This window comes from Cajanus cajan, chromosome 2 (assembly GCF_000230855.2).
Source record: "Cajanus cajan strain Asha chromosome 2, NIPB_CcT2T_4, whole genome shotgun sequence".
Classification (NCBI taxonomy): Eukaryota; Viridiplantae; Streptophyta; class Magnoliopsida; order Fabales; family Fabaceae; genus Cajanus; species Cajanus cajan.
Window position 1 is genome coordinate 78,421,195 of NC_138518.1, and position 19,665 is coordinate 78,440,859.

The window sequence follows — 19,665 nt, forward strand, 5'->3', positions numbered from 1 at the left end:
CAATTGATCCGTTAAGTTCAACAAAATTGATACAATTTTTTTTCAAATCACTTTTTTTCTAAAATTTTGGTTATTAAACTATCGAGCTAATCTATTAAGACATAACATGTTAAACACATTTAATTTTTTTTTATTTATAAAAATAGTTCAATTTTTATAATTCAGTTCAGTTTTTATAGTTCAGTACAGTTCAACTTTACAATAGTTCAGTTCAGTTCAGTTTTTTTTAAACAGTTCAGTTCAGTTTTTTTTATAAACAGTTCAGTTTTTTATAGTACAGTTCACCACCAGTTCAGTTCAGTTTAGTTATTTTTGTCCACCTCTAAACAAAAGTAGTCTTAGTTGTTGATAGAGTAATGATTCTAATACATTTTCTTTAAAAAAAAATCGTTGTTTTAAATTTTGATTGATAAATAATGATTTTCAAGTTGTCATATTTCAAATACTTTACAATGTTATACTTAATTGAATAAATGATAAAAGACTAAATGAATTAGAATTAATGAAATTCATAACATCTAATTTAGCTTATTAAATTCATTATATTAAACATTAATCAAATGTAATATGTAATAAATTATGTAAACTATATATAACTTACGTTAATATTAATATTTTTTTAATATTTTTTATTGTATTAAGCATATTATTCAATTGGAATTCGTTTGATTTTTTTTACTTTCAAATATCTCATGTAGCTTTTTAATGTGCAGTTACATTGTCCCAATTTACATATCTTTTAGATATATTTTATTGCACTGTTGAAAAAACTTTATCTTTTAAACTCAAATTATCATGCCCCTCAAGTTACTGAAGTTATAAAAATACCATAACTTTGTTCCAAATCTCATTCTACAATTGATCTTCACTCTAACTATCATAAATGCATTTAAATGTACTACCAGTTTCAAATTTTCCTTTTATATAGTTTATGCATTTTGTAATCAATAGATTACTTATATAAATAACAATATTAATAATACAAATTATTTTAGTAAATTTAAGATATGTGTGCAAATATGCCCTTGTCATGACACACGTACCGTATTAATTTGCTGTTAAAAGATGTATGATTCACCAAACTTTATTATTATTTTTATCTGCATGTCTTAAAAAAGACCAAAAACTTAACATTTTATTTAGACCAAACACAAAGCAAATAAATAAAAATACCATATTTCTTAAAGTATTATTTATTTTACAATAAATTATTTAATTAAACATAGCGCAACTAAAATTAATTTTAAAAAATTAATCATTTATGATAAGTTAATATTATAATAAAAATAATATTCATAATAATCTATTTTAATTTGGCAAAATCAATTTAAATTTATAAAATATTATATTACTGGTTTTGGATATAATAAATTATATATATATAAAAAATAAAATAACCGGTTGTAATTAAAATTGATTTTAAATTAAAGAAAAAATTGTGATCGAAAATATTCACTTTAACAAATATAATAATGAAAACAGTTGAAAAAGTAACAGGGTTTTTTTTTCGAAATCAGTTTAAAAAGTAACAGTCATTAACATATTGTATAAGTAGTTTAATATTTTTATTTATTAATTAATAAATGAAGTTTAGTAGTTTAAACATAAAGTTACACTGAAGATATTTATTTTATCTTTATAAAGGTTAATACGGTGATTATATTTATTTATTAAAAAATTATAAAAGTGTATAAAATAATTTTTAAAATATTTTTTTAATTTTCAAAACCGATTTTTAATTATAATCGGTTATATTATCTAAAACCTTTTATATAACAATTTAAAAAAAAAAACCAAATTCAATTATAAAAAAATTAGTGATAATTTAAGTATAATAACCACATACATAAATATTTATTAAATACTTATAGTTAGATTATTTAAATAACATCCTTAACAAGGGTCGAGAAGCATGTACTGTCATAATCCACGTTATTTTCAAACAATACATAATAAAGACAATTTCTGAAAAGCATACAAAATTAAACATGCTTTCTAAAAGATAAATGTACAATTATATCAAAAGTTACTTATGATTAACGGTTGAATTTTGAACAAGGACTTAAAAATTACTATTAAAGTGACACTAATCTATACTTATTATAAAGGAGATATATTTTAGTAATGATTTTTTTAGTCTCTATTTTTTAGTAGATCTTTGAATTTAAAAAGAATAAAATTTTTATATTTTCTATAATTTTTAATGTTATTTAAAACAAATTTATTGTAAACAAAATTTATAATTTTGGGATAATAAAAAAAAAAAAACTTATTACAAGAAAAATATTAATTTGAATGACAAGTATTGACTTACATCACCCCTGTATTAATTTCTACCTTAAAAGATAATATATAAATAAAATATGATCATTTTTCTATCATAAGTTTCTCTAACTAACTAGACTAAAGACTAATCTCTTTAGTAATCCCGTAAAAGTTTTAACTTTTGATTAAAAATGGCGTTATTAAAAAAATGTAGACTTATTATATGTTTATATTCACTCAAAATACGCATCATAATTTAACGTGTCAAACATAATGTCTATTTTTTAGTTGTGCTGTATATTTACAAATTCTAACAACAATTTACTCATACTTTTCTAGTTCGTAACATTAAATTCTTAGTCCAAAGTATGTTAAATAAAATTTAAGCAAAGATATAATAATAATAATAATAATAATATTATTATTATTATTTGTTTAGCGTCAAGATCCAGACTTATTCTTTTATTCTTGAACATGCTGCTACTCCGCATTTGTTTTCACGCCACCGAATCTCAGGTGAAAATTAACGATCACACCAAATCATGATTCCCATAATACCCTCCTTGATTTCCTTAATGACAGAAATATGCCCCTAAACCAAACACGGCATCTTCTAGTTGGATCCATGGCTGAACCAGTAAAACAATAACATCACCATCATCATCATCATCTTCTTCTTCTTCAAGTTCAGGGCTAACTGCGTCTTTTCCATCCACAGTTTCAGTGGATCTGCAATTGTAAAAAAAACCCAACACTACCCAATCGAGTTGCACAGACAACTACCACAGGTTCTTATGCCATTGTCTTTATTATTATTTTGCATACACTTTGTGCCTCGTTTATGAATTTCGCTTATAAATTAAGGGCATTCGAAGGGTTGTGTTGCAATTATGTATATATGTAGGTTTCTGGTTGAGTCGTGATCATTAGCAGGCAGAAACGGTTTATATGGCAATGTAGATGTTGCGGATATTTTGGATAATTGGAGATCTTATTGAAATATTAACGGTGATATTATTTGATTTTTCCATGATATATGTCTGTCCTATGTGTTAATATATTTGTCTGGAAGACCATTACTTGTTTGCTTGAGCCTATTATGAATGCAATTTTTTTTTTTTTGTGAGAGGTATGAGACTGGACTGGGCACCTAGTGGGGCATTTGGCTTGTACTTCACAGTAACATGGTTTTGCATTTAAACATTTTCAAGGGAACATAAAATGAGCAGAAATGTAGATTTCTTTGTCAGGATATTGAAGTCCAGCTCCATATATTTTTAATTTTCGTGTCTTTATTTGTCATGTTGATCCATTCATTCTTATACTTACACAGATAAGCCTCTAGAACAAGAAGAATTACTGGAGATATGGTGTGATGGATATCTCCTGAATGTACAGACAGGGTCAAAGATCTGTATTCGAGGTAGCGATTAAGCACAGATGAAAGGAGGAAATAGTTATAGCTTTAGAGGGAAGCATGTTTCCCTAGCTCTTGTTGCGATTGTTCTTTTTTCTGCCTTAATGTGGACATGGGAGAGAAATCCAATAGCCACAACTTTAAGATCAGCTCAAGAATGGTACTACTTACCTTCAGGTTTGTATTTCAGCCAGGGATATACATAATGAAAGTAGTCATTTCTTTCTCACTCTCTCTTGTACCTTGGTGTAAACTGCGTTCTAGTTTGAAAACAATTTATGCTGTATTTCAACAAAATCTGAAATGGAAGCTTCACAAAGAGTAGATAAACTTTTTTTGTTAGGAACGGAAGATCTTACTAGGAGGAATGTTTTATGACTTTTACTTTTTTAGCATGTCCAGATATTGATATTAATACCGTAAATAGTCCTTGAATCTGATATGGCCATCTAGTTGTATGTGCTTCTTGAACTTAGACTAGTTCATAGGGATCTCAATTTCTATGCGATGAAACTTACAAAACAATTATTGCTTTTGACCTTATACAAAACAATTATTAAATGTTTCTTACTTCTTGTTGGTTTTGTTACCATTTGCTGTTGGTGTTTCGTAATTACCATTTCCTTAACCTGCTATTTGGTTTTAACTTTACACTGAGGATTTTTCCTATAAACACATTTGCTTAGAATTTCCTGTGGAAGCCCCAATTGAATCAGTGGGAAATCCATCACTGGAAAAGGGTGCGACAAAATCCATAGCCCCCATCACAGAAAATAGAACAAAACTTCAACTTGACACTGAGGGTGTGGCAGCTGTCAATTCTATACCTGCAAAATCTCCAGAAACTAGATACAATCAACATGTCACGTCTTCCAGAAGTAAAGGTAGATTCTTTGGTTCTGTTCTTAAATTCATTACAATTAACTTCTTTCTTTCTGTGCTTCTTAATTAACATTTCCTTAACCTGCTATTCTGTGTTATTAACTGTACACTGAAGATTTTTTCTATAAACATGTTTGCATAGAATTTCCTGTGGAAGCCCCAACTGAATCAGTGGGAACTACATCACTGGAAAAGGGTGTGACAAAATCCATAGCCCCCATCACAGAAAATGGAACAAAACTTCAACTTGATACTGAGGGTGTAGCAGCTGTCAATTCTATACCTGCAGAATCTCCAAAAACTAAATACAATCAAATTGTCGCATCTTCCAGAAGTAAAGGTAGATTCTTTTTTGTTCTGTTTTTAAATTCATTACAATTAACTTTTGCTGCTGCTCTATGAGTGCATCTGTATTATCCTCATTGTTCTGCAATTACCTGCTGTTTTTTGGGCTACTATTATCTTACATAGTTGTTTCTGAGAATGTGCTCGGACAGCTCATTTGGCTAACAAGTACTGCTGCTACACTGTAGAGTCTATATCGACAAGATAATAGGAAGAATTTTGCTATTTAAGGGTGGTAGTTAATAAGACAAAGTGATGAGGACCACTCATCAACCCTTGACTCAATAAGCATGACAGTGGATTCTAGTTCCCCTTCTATCAAACTTTCTAGATAAGTTGCTTTTGTTGATTTCTTCTAAAAACCAATTAGCATTAAGTGAACTACCTAATATATAAGTTGCGCCCAAAGAATTGAGACGGACAATGTGGAACCTTCCAACCACCCCCTCCATAGATGCATGCTAGAATAGGCGAGCCTACCAAAATAGGCGATTTACCAAGATGGGCTATAGGCTCTTATACTATGTTAGATTTCATTTTAAAACCAATTGACATTAAGTGAAGTTTCTTAACAGATATATACGTTGCACCTTAAGAATTGAGACAAGCAATGTGGAACCTTCTAACATTATTTTCCTAGCATTTAGTACTTGCTCAATAGAATTCAAGTTGAAGATAATAACGACATAAGGTTTCTCTTCAAACATTCCAATGTCTTAACATTTGTTATCCTTTTTGAATTGGTTGCTTACATTGAATTCAAGTTGCAGATAATAACACCTTCAGATGGTTTCTCTTTGAGCATTTTAATGCCTTAACTTGATATTCTCTTTGATATTGGATATTTCCTTGGGAATCATAACTTGTTTGACTAGAGCAATTAGTTTTTCTTCTTTCCCTTGCTCAAGTTTGGTAGTAAGTATTACTTCCACAATCATGATTATAATCTTTACATCTTCGTAAATGTTAACTGCTTTCCATGAGCTTTTGCAACCTCAGCCTAGAAGTTGAATTATGCTTTCAAATCTTTACTATGGAAGTATTTAGTTTGTGGAAGTATTTTGAGATGTTAAAGAAAAATACGGACTTTGGGGTCTTCTAATGCAGAATGCATAAGCATGTTGAAGGACTATTGTGTTATTGGGAAATGATATTCTTTCATAATTTAGATTTTCCTTTTGTTTAAAAATATCTTTCATTATTGTTAGAAATTTTATGTTTAATTTGTGTTTATCTAGGCTTTTATATTTGACACAGAATTTATACAGGATTTTATTATCTTTGGGATATGAATAGGTACCTTTAGATGTCTTATGTTATTTATAATTTTTTGCATAATTGATTATTGATATTTCTCAGAACATCTGCGACTTGAGTTGCTAGGACATTCTCTCCCTTCTGGAGATCTCTAGGTTTGTTTATTAGTGGATTATTGTACCAGAAGAGTGTTCATAGTTTTAGTCTGGGGAGTACCATCTTTGTAGCTACATATTTATTAGTACAATCTAGTCTTTCTAATTGGTTTGGCATGGACATTAACCATAGTACTCCAACCCCAGAAAATTAGCAAATTGTCTGCAGATTATATGTATTTTCCCTGGTTCAATATGCTTAAGCCTGGTATATTTATTCTTCAACGAAGTTTACTGGTTGGATTTTGTATTGATTGGAATTGTCCTTTACAGTATGTAATTATGCAAAGGGTAAGTGGGTTGCAGACAGCAGGAGACCCCTGTATTCTGGGTTCGGCTGTAAGCAGTGGTTGTCCTCCATGTGGTCATGTAGAATGACACAACGACCAGTTTTCTCATTTGAGGGATATCGCTGGCAGCCAGAAAATTGTGAAATGCAAGATTTTGACCGGACTGCATTCCTGAGAAAGTAGGTATAATCCTCTTTTTCTTTGATCTTGTTGTTAATAACACATACATCTTTCAACAAGATAATTATCTGGTTGGTTTGTTTATTCAATGGTTTCTGTCAAGGTGCTTAAAGTTTTCTGATTTTATGTCACACAAATAATCTTGCATTATTTTAGTTTGCATTTTGATTTCTATTCTATTGTTACTTTTTGTATTTTCTTAAATCAAATTTTCTAATCCGTTTGTCTTTAGTTTCTTCTGTTCTCCTTTTGGTTAAAAAATATAACAGAAGTACTTGAATTTCAATTTAGATAGTAGTTAGTCAGTGGCGTTTAATACTAATGTTGAATGTAGGATGCAGGACAAAACAATTGCATTCATTGGGGATTCATTGGGCCGGCAACAATTTCAATCTTTGATGTGTATGGCCACTGGTGGAGAAGAGAGCCCAGAGGTTCAAAACGTGGGATGGGAATACGGCCTTGTAAAGCCACGTGGAGCTATTCGACCTGATGGCTGGGCTTACAGATTTCCCGAGACTAATACCACCATTTTATATTATTGGTCAGCTAGCTTAAGTGATCTGGTGCCCCTTAACATCTCAGACAAACAGAGCGATGTTGCCATGCATTTAGATCGCCCCCCAGCTTTCATGAGACGGTTCCTTCATCGCTTTGATGTTTTGGTTCTTAATACAGGACACCATTGGAACCGGGGGAAGCTTACGGCAAACAGGTGGGTCATGCATGTTAATGAAAAGCCAAATGAAGACAAAAAGATTGCAGAAATTGCAAATGCCAAAAACTTCACAATACACAGTATAGTCAGATGGCTGGATATGCAACTTGTCTCACATCCTCGGCTCAAAGCTTTCTTCAGGACTATATCACCTAGGCATTTCTTCAATGGGGATTGGAACACTGGTGGAAGCTGTGATAACACTATCCCATTAAGTAATGGGAGTGAGATAATGCAGGAAGGGTCTATTGATTCAACTATTGAAGGTGCACTAAAGGGTACAAAGATTAAGATACTGGATATAACTGCTCTTTCACAATTGAGGGATGAGGCTCACATGTCACGCTACACTGTTAGAGGAACACTTAATTCGAGTGACTGTTTGCATTGGTGCCTACCTGGAATTCCAGATACGTGGAATGAACTCCTTGTTGCTCAAATATAGGCTCTGTCACAGTTTAGTACATGTTTGGTAGCACACCAATTACATTCGGACATGAACAAGAAGAAGTAACTCAAGCTTGTTTCTTTGTCAATTTCCTCTTATTGACGTGGTTTTAAGGGGTAACGTGCATCTCCAACAGAAAATCAAACATGCACTGAGTCACCTCTCCTTGCTTACAAATGCATTGCGGAATGCATTAGTAAGATATTTAGTATATCAGATTGTTTCTATTTTTTACGGTCTAGGAAGACCAATTATTATTTTATGTTCCATGTATTTTTTTATTTATTGCTTTGTTGTTAAATAGGAGGTAGGGAGATTGTAGAGTTCCATTCCACGCTTTCATTTTCAATGAAAGAACAATTAGGTAAAACTTATGCATGTTTTGAACAAAGTCGAGGATGAACATAACCACACAAGGCATGAGCTAAATACCAAATACCATAGGCATGGCCAGAGTACATGGCCTTTATTGAACAATTTGAAATGATTTTGTAATTTGTATCGATGTATTTGTATTATAGCAATTGGTTCCCATAAGAACAGAATGAAAAAATAATTGTTGAGACGTGTAATAAATTGCATGCATGTATAAAACAAAAACATTTATTTTCTTTCCAGAGAAGTAGGTTTTTTTTTTTTTTTAATCATGGGCTTATCTAACTGGCTACAAGCTAAACTATCACTGTTTGGTTCATTTGGAACATCAAAAGTGATTTCGTTTAAAACTCAAAGAACCATTCAGTTCTTTAAGTCGTTCATACTAGCCATGCAAATCTCATTCTTTTTCGGTAATACCCATGCAAAGCTCATAGCTGATATAGTACTTGGCTGGATTGTGTGCAAATTATTATTTTCCTTATTTTCTACTGAACCAAAACTCACTTTTTATGTCAATAATTTAAAATAATGGATAATTATGCCATTTTATTTTTCAATTTTAATTAACATTTACACATACCACAATAATACTTTTCTCTCCTATATTTAGTCTTACATGTGTCTGCCCTTATTTTTAGAATTGCAAGTGCAACGATCGACCAAACTTATCCAATCCAAATAAACTATATTTCAGTTAATTGTGTTGAGTGTTTTTTTTATTTTTATTTTTTATTATTTTTTTTATAGTATATTTGAGTTGGATATTAATTAAAAGGGATTTGCAACTTGATTAGCCGAATCGAACTCACCTAAATTTAATAATAATAATAATAATAATAATAATAATAATAAATATTAATTATCTAATATACATAAGACATGACACATAAAAATAAAGGCATGTATATGATAAATCCGTTAATATTTAAGTTAATAATCTAATTATTAAAAAATTACAAAAAAAAAACATCCATTTTGAACAACAAAGAGTGATTAATTAAGTTACAACAAGCCTTACATAGAGATTTATGATCAAAGAAGAATAATTTTATTTTGTTAATTTCTATTATGTAATTCAAATAGTTTTTTAATGACTTAGTGTTGTTTGTTTGAGACATTTTTTTTTTTTATTAGTGTGTTCTAAGACATGTATTTCGTCATATATAATGTGTAATTATCATTTGGTATTATTATTTGAGAGTTAAAACATATATTTAAATTTGGAGTAATTATGTTTTTAAATTTTTTTAAATATATTAATATTTTAATTAATCAACCCGATCAACCAACCCAACCCGATTATAATTATAATTTCAAAAGTTATATCAATTTGAAAAAAAAAAGTCACATAATTACCATATCATACTAGTAGTCACATGACAAGTCACTTAAACGTTAAAGTAGACAAGATTAATTGGTTTCAATTTAGTCCCACTTTTATTTTTTGTTTCAATTTGGTCCCAAACTAATTAATTGGTTTCAATTTAGTCCCAAATTAATTAATTAGTTTCAATGTGTGACTTCCGTCCAAATTATTTAAACGGAGTTAACTTTTGGCCACGTGGATGCCACGTAGATGCATACGTGGCATCCACGTGGATGAGAATTTTTTTGAAAACACCTGGAACCAGAACGGCCCATTCTGAAATCGGAACGGGCCGTTCTGGTTGCAAAATTAAAACACCAACAGTGAAGAAGAACGGCCCGTTCTGAAACCAGAACGGGACGTTCGGGTTTCAGAACGGCCCGTTCGGGTTTCAGAACGGCCCGTTCTGGATTCAGAACGGCCCGTTCCAAAACTGTGAATAAAATATTCTATGCTTAATTGTGTTTTTGATCGCTCAAGTATTATAATTATGCAATTTTGATCCCTAAGGTTTTAATTGAGTAATTTCAGTCCTTAAAAGATTATAGTTGTGTAATTTTAGTCTCACAATTTTTAATTTAACAATTTTAATCTCTTAAATATCATAATTGTGCAATTTTAGTCTTTCTCATTAAAAATTTAATAATTTTAAATTTTTAATATATATATATAATATTTTAAAACTATATAATTGTTTGCTTATTTAAATTAACGTATATTATAATTTTTTTTAATGTATTAAATGATATATATTTATTATTACTAAATAAATAAAATTTATATATTATTAGTATTTTAATATTACTAATAAATTAATATCAATAATATTTTTACTATATTTATAAATAAACTAATAATTTGATAAATATAACTTAATATATATTAATATACTTTTACAAAAATATAAATATATAAGATCACATATATATTTCTAATTAATATATTTATATTTTTGTAAAAGTATATTAATATATAACAAGTTATATTTATCAAATTTTTAGTTTATCTATAAATATATTAATAATATTATTGATATAATATCGAAAATTATAATATATGTTAATTTGAATAGATAAATAATTATTTAATTTTAAAACATTATATATATATATATATTAAAATTATTAATTTTTAATGAGAGAAACTAAAATTATACTATTATGATATTCGAGGGACTAAAATTGCTCAATTAAAAATTGAAGGACCAAAATCGCGCAATTGCAATTCTTTAAGGACTAAAATTACTCAATTAAAATCTTGCAGATCAAAACTGCACAATTGTAATACTTGAGGGATAAAAAATGTAATTAAACCAATATTCTTTATTAATTTTATTAAAAAATATAATAATTTTGAAAAATATTTTTTTATGGTAAAAATTTTAAAATTACTTATTTTTATAAAATATAATTGTCTTATAAATAGAGTAATAATTTTTTCTTTTTCTCTTTCTGTTTGAAGAAATATTTAAATATCACTTTATAATTTTTTGCAACTTATTTAAGATTAGAAGAATAAAATAATAAAAATTAATAAGATAAACATAATAAAATAAAATATAAAAAAATATTAATATATTTATTTTATTAGATATAATAACATAATTAAAATATAATTAATAATATATATTTTATAAAATTATTAATATTTTATATATAAAAAAAACCGGAACAGCCCGTTCTGAAACCGGAACAGGCCGTTCTGGGTGCATTTTTGGTGTGTTAATTTTGCACCTAGAACGGGTCGTTCCGAATGCAAAATTAACACACCAAAAGTGCACCCAGAACGGCCCGTTCCGGTTTCAGAACGGGCCGTTCTGGGTCCAGGTGCTTTCAAAAAAATTCTCATCCACGTGGCATCCACGTGACCAAAAGTTAACTCCGTTTAAATAATTTGGACGGAAGTCCCACATTGAAACCAATTAATTAATTTGGAACTAAATTGAAACCAATTAATTAGTTTGGGACCAAATTGAAACCAAAAATAAAAATGGGACTAAATTGAAACAAATAATTATTATAAGGGACCAAATTAGATTTTTAGCCAAAAAAAAATGTCACATAATTACCATATCATACTAGTAGTCACATGACAAGTCACTTAAAAGTTAAAGTAAACAAGATTAATCCAACAATGATAATAACTTAAAATAAAATTGGAGTTAAAATTTTATACTTAAAATAAAATAGTTATATGTTAGGTGTTTCTACTAAAATATATGACTTATTTATTTTTATTTTTTTTTACAAAACTTAATGACAAATAATCTTTAATTCTAAGCGTGTGGTTCAGCGGTAGGGGTTGATCCACGCTTAAGCAAGGTCAAAAGTTCGAATCCTGCATTGTGTATGCAACCGCGTTAAATCTTGGAGCCAGCTATCCCACCCTTTGAGGTGCCTCCAATGTAGCGAGGAGATTAGTCACTGCTATTGGCGATGGATACTACAGGGACGACAAAAAAAAATAATCTTTAGTTGATGGACTTTGAACTTGAACATTAGTGTCACATAATCACAGTTCAAGATAACAATAACAATTAAAAACATACAAAATAATTTATGGGAGACTATGATTAGTCGGTTTTTTTTAAGGGATTACAAGTAAAAAAATCAATATAAAATAAGAGACAAAAAGATAATTAACTCTTAAAAACTGTACCTTAATTAATTAGTCAATTTTTTTAAGGGATTATAAGTAAAAATTAATATAAAATGAGTGACAAAAAGATAATTAACTCTTAAAAATTGTACCTTAATTAATTTGAGCCATATATTTACATTGAATCATATATTTTTCATGAAAATACTAAATGCATAAAACAATTGAGAAGAAGTTGTTTTAATTTAACTAGTAATTTCAAATTTGATTTCTAAATATATAACTTAGTTAAATATTTAGAAAGAGTTTGTTGTCTTTGATGCCCATATCCAATTCAAACATAATTTATCTTAAAAAATTATTTATATTCTTTAAGTAAAATATTTTTCATGAAAAAATGGATTTGACTCTTTTAAAGTAAAGAAATAAATTTTAAAAGATAAAGTATATTCATAATTGTTAATTATAAAATTAACTATTAAGATTTAAGATAAAATCAAATTCTTGTAAAATAAAATATAAAATTGATTATAATATCAATAATTAATTTTTTAATTAATGATTATTATTGTACTTTATTTTTTAAAATATAATTTTAAAATAATTATTATTGTACTTTATTTTTAAAATATAATTTCAAATTAAATAATTATTATTGCACTTTATTTTCTAAAATATAATTTCTTTAGAGAAGATAAACCCTTATTTATATAAATATATATATGATTTTATAACTTTTTTTAGAAAAACAAATAAACACTCAATTGTTACCTATTAAATAAGGTCAAACAATATGTATGTTGGTTATAAAGAAAAAAAAAGTTGGATACTAAGCTACTAATAATACGACTGTGGATTATTATTTGGTACAAAAAGATTTTTGTTAATTTTAATTATGGATTATTATTTGGTACAAAAATATTGTTGTTAATTTTGATTAACTTTTTTAAGTGTAAATATGTTTTTAGTCTTTGTAAAATTAATAAATTTTAATTTGAGTTCTTGAAAATTTGTTCTTTTGTTTTCTATCTTTATAAAATTAAAATTATTTTTTTAGTCCTTATTTTTATACGATCTTTTTTTTAAAAACTTTATTTATTAAAAAATTAAATTTTTTTTTGTATAATAAGGAATTACAAAAGAACGAAAGAGTTCAAAATATAAATAATGACAGTTAGTCTAGGGCTAATAAATCATGCAATAAGGCCTCCATAACAAATGACGGGGCACAATAAATTCACGTGTCACATTGTGACTTCCAAAAGTTGCCAAGCAGTTTGCAACAATGTTGGTTTCACGGGGAATACATAAAAGCTGAGTTTGCCACGTTCTGGAAAGAAGAAGACGAATATATCAAGAGATCTCGCATAGAGGGGGAAGCCATGGAGGCCAAAGTAAAATGAGTGATTGCTTCCACAACTTCTAGGTAGTCAGATTCACACACCACTTTGCGGTAACCTAGGCTCCAAGCTAATTCAATACCATGCTTAATGGCTAAAAGTTCAGCCATGTATGCATTACCTTAACCAAAAGCCTTGGAGAAGCTGCGCAACTACTCCCCATGGGTATCACGAATAACTCCTCCTCCACCCATTAAATGGGGCAGAATACATGAACCATCCACGTTAACTTTGACAACATCTACAGTTAGAGGACTCCAAGAAGGTGTAGACAGAGGTATATTCTTTTCGCAATATAATCGTAACTCCATGCTGGTTTGATGAACTAGGAGAAGGACATACTGAAGAGGCCAAGTTTCATGTGCTAACACTGTGTTGTTTCGCCATTTCCATAAACACCATAGGGTTGAAATAATTAGTAGTTTGTCCTTATGTTGAAGGATATGATGCATCCAAGGTACTATATGCGTAAAAAATATCAATATTGGAGTGTCGATGCCAATAATCATCTTAAGTATTACAATCATTATTAATATCATATCAATGTTTAATACTTCTAAAAAAAATTATAAATTCTTAAAATAAATGTTATTTATCCATTTTTAAATGACTATTAGGAACTAAAAATAGTTAGTTTAGATTTTAGAGAAATGAAAAAAAAAATATTTTACAAGAATTAAAATCAAAATTTAGTCATTTTACAAGGACCAAGAACAATATTTATAAATTTTAGAAGAATAAAAAATAAAGAATTTTTTTAAAAAAAACCAAAATTAAAATTATCAATTTTATAAGAATTTAAAACATATTTAAGTCTAAAATAAAAGATGAAAAATATAATTTAACTTAAAAAAATTATTTTCTGCGTCACCTTAACACAGCATACTTGAAGTTTACGATCATCCAATCACATTTACCTATTTTTATACTCCCTTGTCACCTAATTATTTTATTTTAAATTTAATGCGAGCATAACCTTTCATTCACCAAAACGACGGTGTTTCGATTATTATTCTATACGCACATTTCCTAAATAGAATCTCTCTCCCTTCTATAAACCCATATCCTAGGGCGCGCTTTTTTCCGGTCTTCCCTCGCCACCGCATCTCCGCCGCAGCCACGCCGACTCCGTCACCAGCGCCGCCTCTCCCTCTCTCCCTCTCTCCCTTTCCCCTTAACTTTAGACCCCACCCTCTCTCACTCATTCTTCGTCTTTAATCGTTCTTTCATCGGTCTCAGCAATGAGTTTCTCAGCATGCGCAGAGCCATCGCGTTGTTTCGCCGCGGCAACGGCGAAACCTCATTCCGTCAAGTCCAATGGTGCCTCCATGGTGAGCTACAGCATGCGCGCTCCAATCGGCCGTTACGGCGGCGTTTCATCAATGTCGAGGAAGAGCAACAGAATAGTTGCGGAAGCTGGTAAAGGTCTTACTTATCGTGATGCCGGTGTGGACATCGACGCCGGCTCTGAACTTGTGCGCAGGATAGCGAAGATGGCGCCAGGGATTGGAGGCTTCGGCGGCTTATTCCCTCTCGGTAACGTTTTGCTTCTTCTTCACTCTTTTTTGTTTTTCGTTTCTTGTGAATGGATTTTGATTGAACTTGTTGTTTTGAGTAGGTGACTCGTACCTCGTTGCTGGCACCGATGGCGTGGGAACGAAGGTGATGCTCGCCTTCGAAACCGGAATTCATGATACCATTGGGATTGATCTGGTAAAGGTTTTTGGAAAGTGATTTTTGGTTTTGCGTCTGCGTTTCTGTTCCGCGTTGGAGTATTGGGCGTTGTTTTAATTTTTATAGTTTTAGGTTGCGATGAGCGTGAATGACATTGTTACTTCGGGGGCGAAGCCTTTGTTCTTCCTTGATTACTTTGCCACTGGCCACCTTGACGTGGACGTTGCTGAAAAGGTAATGGATGTGTGTTTTTGAATTAACTTTGAGCGTGTTGTGAAGGCTTATTCGTGTTTTTTGCTCGGGTAATTTCCTCTTCTCCAGGTTATAAAAGGCATTGTTGATGGCTGTAAGCAATCTGATTGCGTTCTTTTAGGAGGAGAGGTAATTGATATGTTTTGTGGTTTATTTTATCGCAGTATCTAATTGGATGCACATTACATTGGTCCTCTTGCCATTTCATTTTGTGATGAATTCAGGTTTGATATGTGAAATAGGGAAATGAATCAACTCGAAAATAATTCAAAATTCTACTCGCTAATTAGTTTGTGAGTTAATCACCTATACACTGCTAGTGTAAATTTTTTTTACACTGGCAGTGTATAGGTAATTAACTCTTAGTTTGTTGAATTTGGTTTGTGAATCAGATCATCTGAACTTGCTAAAAATTCAGCAACAAGTAAATGAGAGAACTTGAGTTGCATATAATTTAATCTGTTTGGTTCATGAATCAACTCAACACACATATATAAAGTTGATTCAAGTGATTCAATCTAACAAACTGAACCAAGTTGTTTACAAGTTTGAAATGAATTGAGTTTGAGCTGAAAATTAAGGTTCACGTGAAACTCGAGTCAAGCTTCAAGCTAAACTGGGCTCGGCTCAACTCAACTCATTTTCATACATTGTTAAGTAGCTGGAACAGTCATTGCTAAATGCTAAGGTATAATTTTTTTAAACTTAGTGCAAGTCTCCATAATGAGGGTGTTTGAGTGAATGATTTGATATATACAGAAAATGATAAGGTTGGGAACAAATGTTTGTGAGAAAAAGTGGAGGAGCACTGATTGTAGGGTAGCTTGGTATTGTGAGAAGAGGACTGTAAAATAAAGGCTTCATTGAGAGAGGATTGAAATGTATTGCGGAAGACATAAGGAAATATTAGGAAAAGATTAACTATTTCTGGGTTGCCTAATAACAATGATTGATTCATGCAGACATTGCTACCTAATTGAATAAGACCTGTTCAATTTCTTTGCTTTTGTTGTTTTATTGCATGTCTACAATATATTTTGAGAGCCTTTAGTCATCCTTTGCTGGTTTAAATGGTGCATGTAATTTTTAATCTATACTTGTTCAGATTTAACCCATGATAGGTTTTTGCAATATTACATTATATTGTTGCTAATACATCTGCTGTAATAACTAAATACTCACAGAAATATAAAGAGGTAGCATTTTTGTATTTTTTATTTTTATATTTCTTCTCTTGCACTTATAGTTAATTTTATGTTTCTCAGACTGCAGAAATGCCTGGTCTCTATAAAGAAGGTGAGTATGATCTTAGTGGCTGTGCAGTTGGCATTGTGAAGAAAGATTATGTAATCAATGGAACAAACATTGTTGCTGGTGACATTCTTATTGGTCTACCATCTAGTGGAGTTCACTCTAATGGTTTCTCACTTGTAAGAAGGTTGGTCGAGTATAGAATCTCTAGGATTTTATAAAATTATAATTTGCTGAGATGTACTAATATATCTTTACAGAGTTCTTGCTCAAAGCGGTCTTTCATTGAAAGATCAACTTCCTGGTGGTGATATTACAATTGCAGAGGCTTTGATGGCCCCAACTGTTATCTATGTTAATCAGGTCATTTGTCATTCTTTTTGACATGCTTTAGAATATCATTTTTAAATAAAAAATCCTTTGCTTGACTTGCTTTTGTCTTTTTTAAAATAGGTACTTGACTTAGTTAGCAAGGGTGGGGTGAAGGGAATTGCCCACATCACAGGTGGCGGTTTCACAGATAACATACCTCGAATTTTTCCCGAAGGCCTCGGTGCTGTAATATACGACGGCTCATGGGAAGTGCTTCCAGTGTTCAAGTGGCTTCAGGAGGTAATACATATTTCTGTAACGTTCCTTGAATAAATATACTTTAGCAGGAAAGAAATTGACAATTTATTATCAACAAGTAGATTTTTTAATCTGGTCTTCAAAATTTTAATTTGGAAGCAAAAGCTTATAGCACTATTGATAACCTCTCACATTAGGCTGGGAAGATAGAAGACTCTGAGATGAGACGGACTTTTAATATGGGCGTAGGGATGGTCCTGGTAGTTAGTCCAGAGGCAGCTAATAGAATACTCGAGAGCCGGGGCAAAACAGAGAAATTCTACCGCATGGGTGAAGTTATAAAAGGCAATGGTGTGACCTATAGCTAATTTTAATCGAGTTTAATCATGTTGTACGTTTTTAATACTTTCATGAAAATTTCTGTCTGGGATTTGAATTGTCTATTTATTTGGAGCCTAATAACTTTTCCTGCATAAATTTTATGAAATTTGCAACAATTTTGAGGATGCACATAGTCAATTTGCTAGTGAGAATTGTTTACGTTATTTTTGATCTTGCTTATAGTGAAAATCAATTGAGGTTTAATGATCCATTTATGTATTTGCAAACCCAGGGACCTGAAATTTGATGTAAACCTAAGGTGGGGTTTAGTTTACTTGCATTTATGTCCAATTTATTCGTTTTTATCAATGAAAAATCTTACCTTGTTTTCTTTTGACACCATACTTGTTTTTGTTATGTTTTCTGTTTTCAAGAATTTGTATCGTTAGTCCCATTTCAATTATATTATTTTTTCCTGATGAAAATTATGGTTAGTATCTTTTATGTTGATGTATATCATCTGCATAAACACGATTTCCTGTTCATTCCAATGAAATGGAGAGGGATGATATTTTGCACCCTTGTGGCGACATATTGTATATTTATTATTCGAGGTCCAAACCCCAAATTATTAATGTTTTTTTTTTCAATTTAAAACACTTGATACTTAAAATTATTCAGTCCCCATTAATACGAGTGAAGCCAGTTGGATTCACTTAAAAGAACAAACAAAGCAATTTTTTTTTTTTTAGAGTTAATCACCTATACACTGTCAGTGTAAAAAAAAATACTGGCAATTAATTAGATCTTTTAATTGTGTCATGTCACTATAAACATATTTATTTTTAACAGTGACATAACACAATAAAAAGATCTAATTGGTTGTCAGTGTAAATTTTTGTTTACACTGACAGTGTATAGGTGATTAAATTTTTTTTTATCATATCCAAGATTGAAACCTTGTCAAAAGATTCAAGCTTTTTATTACTTGTACTGATGGGCCAGCTGTTAATTAATGTGTAACAAATTAAAGAATAATGTTAATATTTTTGGTTGATTATAAACTAATTTTTAATGAGAAAAATATTTGTTTTATGAAATTTTAAAAGCTATAAATTAAAAGTATTTCAAATCAATCAAATGTTTGTACAACTCATTGATAAGGTGTATTTTATTAATTTAATTATAGATAATTATTTTAATTACCATATAGGAGTAATGAAGCGTCATTTATTTAAAGCTAATTAATATTAAAATATAATTAATATTTTAGTCTATGTAATGTATGGGTTAAATATTTATTATATGTAATTAAAATATATAATAAATTATATAAAAATAAATATTATATCTAAATATATAAATTATATTTAAAATTTATATAAATAGATATTTTTAAACATAAATTGTATTTTAAAAATGATTCATAAATAATTATGATAAATAAAATATGTAAAATTGGGTTAGCTGTGAGGATCTCTGACAAGATGTTTAGTTGATCCTGGGAGGAAAAATATATAAGGTATTTGTTTTGAACAAAGTTTATAATCTCTTGCTCTCTAGAAATCTTAGAGAGAGAGAGATCTAGAGAGAATATTTGATTTTTCTTCCCTTCTTTTTCTCTCAATGTTCTTGAGTGCGAGATTCGTAGTTGAGAGTGTCGGATTCAAAGTTTAAGCTAAGAATCAAAGGGTTGAGGCGGTGCAAAGCTTAAAAGCTCAAAGTTCTCCTTTATCAATTTAGCTTGGAATCAAGGTAAGGGAAGTAGAATTCGAATCATTGTTCCATTTTCATTTGCATGTGGTTGGATTATCATAAAAAATGTAATTATGTTATTGAGTTTTGAATTTTCATGAATTCCATGTTGTGAAGTTTGGGTTTCTGGGAAAGGTGAACCC

The 19,665-nt window shown here is 29.9% G+C and overlaps 2 protein-coding genes across 2 annotated transcripts; both read left to right on the forward strand.

Moving 5' to 3' along the window:
• Window positions 1-2,739: 2,739 nt before the first annotated feature.
• On the forward strand, window positions 2,740-8,571 carry TBL14 (TRICHOME BIREFRINGENCE-LIKE 14). Its single transcript, XM_020359987.3, has 6 exons — window positions 2,740-3,053; window positions 3,599-3,859; window positions 4,369-4,566; window positions 4,707-4,904; window positions 6,595-6,790; window positions 7,126-8,571. Exons 2-6 carry the CDS (start codon window positions 3,706-3,708, stop codon window positions 7,952-7,954), a joined length of 1,575 nt encoding a protein of 524 aa, XP_020215576.2. The 5' UTR covers window positions 2,740-3,053; window positions 3,599-3,705; the 3' UTR covers window positions 7,955-8,571.
• Window positions 8,572-14,709: 6,138 nt separating this feature from the next.
• On the forward strand, window positions 14,710-17,956 carry PUR5 (phosphoribosylformylglycinamidine cyclo-ligase, chloroplast / phosphoribosyl-aminoimidazole synthetase / AIR synthase (PUR5)). Its single transcript, XM_020360123.3, has 8 exons — window positions 14,710-15,235; window positions 15,318-15,412; window positions 15,506-15,607; window positions 15,695-15,754; window positions 16,891-17,063; window positions 17,137-17,239; window positions 17,330-17,488; window positions 17,644-17,956. Exons 1-8 carry the CDS (start codon window positions 14,941-14,943, stop codon window positions 17,812-17,814), a joined length of 1,158 nt encoding a protein of 385 aa, XP_020215712.2. The 5' UTR covers window positions 14,710-14,940; the 3' UTR covers window positions 17,815-17,956.
• The last annotated feature ends 1,709 nt before the right edge of the window (window positions 17,957-19,665 follow it).

Excerpts from the sequence above, each read along its gene's own strand:
- PUR5 (XM_020360123.3), top strand. The coding sequence starts at position 14,941 with ATGAGTTTCTCAGCATGCGCAGAGCCATCGCGTTGTTTCGCCGCGGCA. Across the intron at positions 15,413-15,505 it reads ATACCATTGGGATTGATCTG|GTTGCGATGAGCGTGAATGA; the intron begins GTAAAGGTTTTT and ends TTATAGTTTTAG. Across the intron at positions 17,064-17,136 it reads GGTTTCTCACTTGTAAGAAG|AGTTCTTGCTCAAAGCGGTC; the intron begins GTTGGTCGAGTA and ends ATATCTTTACAG.
- TBL14 (XM_020359987.3), top strand. The coding sequence starts at position 3,706 with ATGAAAGGAGGAAATAGTTATAGCTTTAGAGGGAAGCATGTTTCCCTA. Across the intron at positions 3,860-4,368 it reads ATGGTACTACTTACCTTCAG|AATTTCCTGTGGAAGCCCCA; the intron begins GTTTGTATTTCA and ends ACATTTGCTTAG. Across the intron at positions 4,567-4,706 it reads CACGTCTTCCAGAAGTAAAG|AATTTCCTGTGGAAGCCCCA; the intron begins GTAGATTCTTTG and ends ATGTTTGCATAG.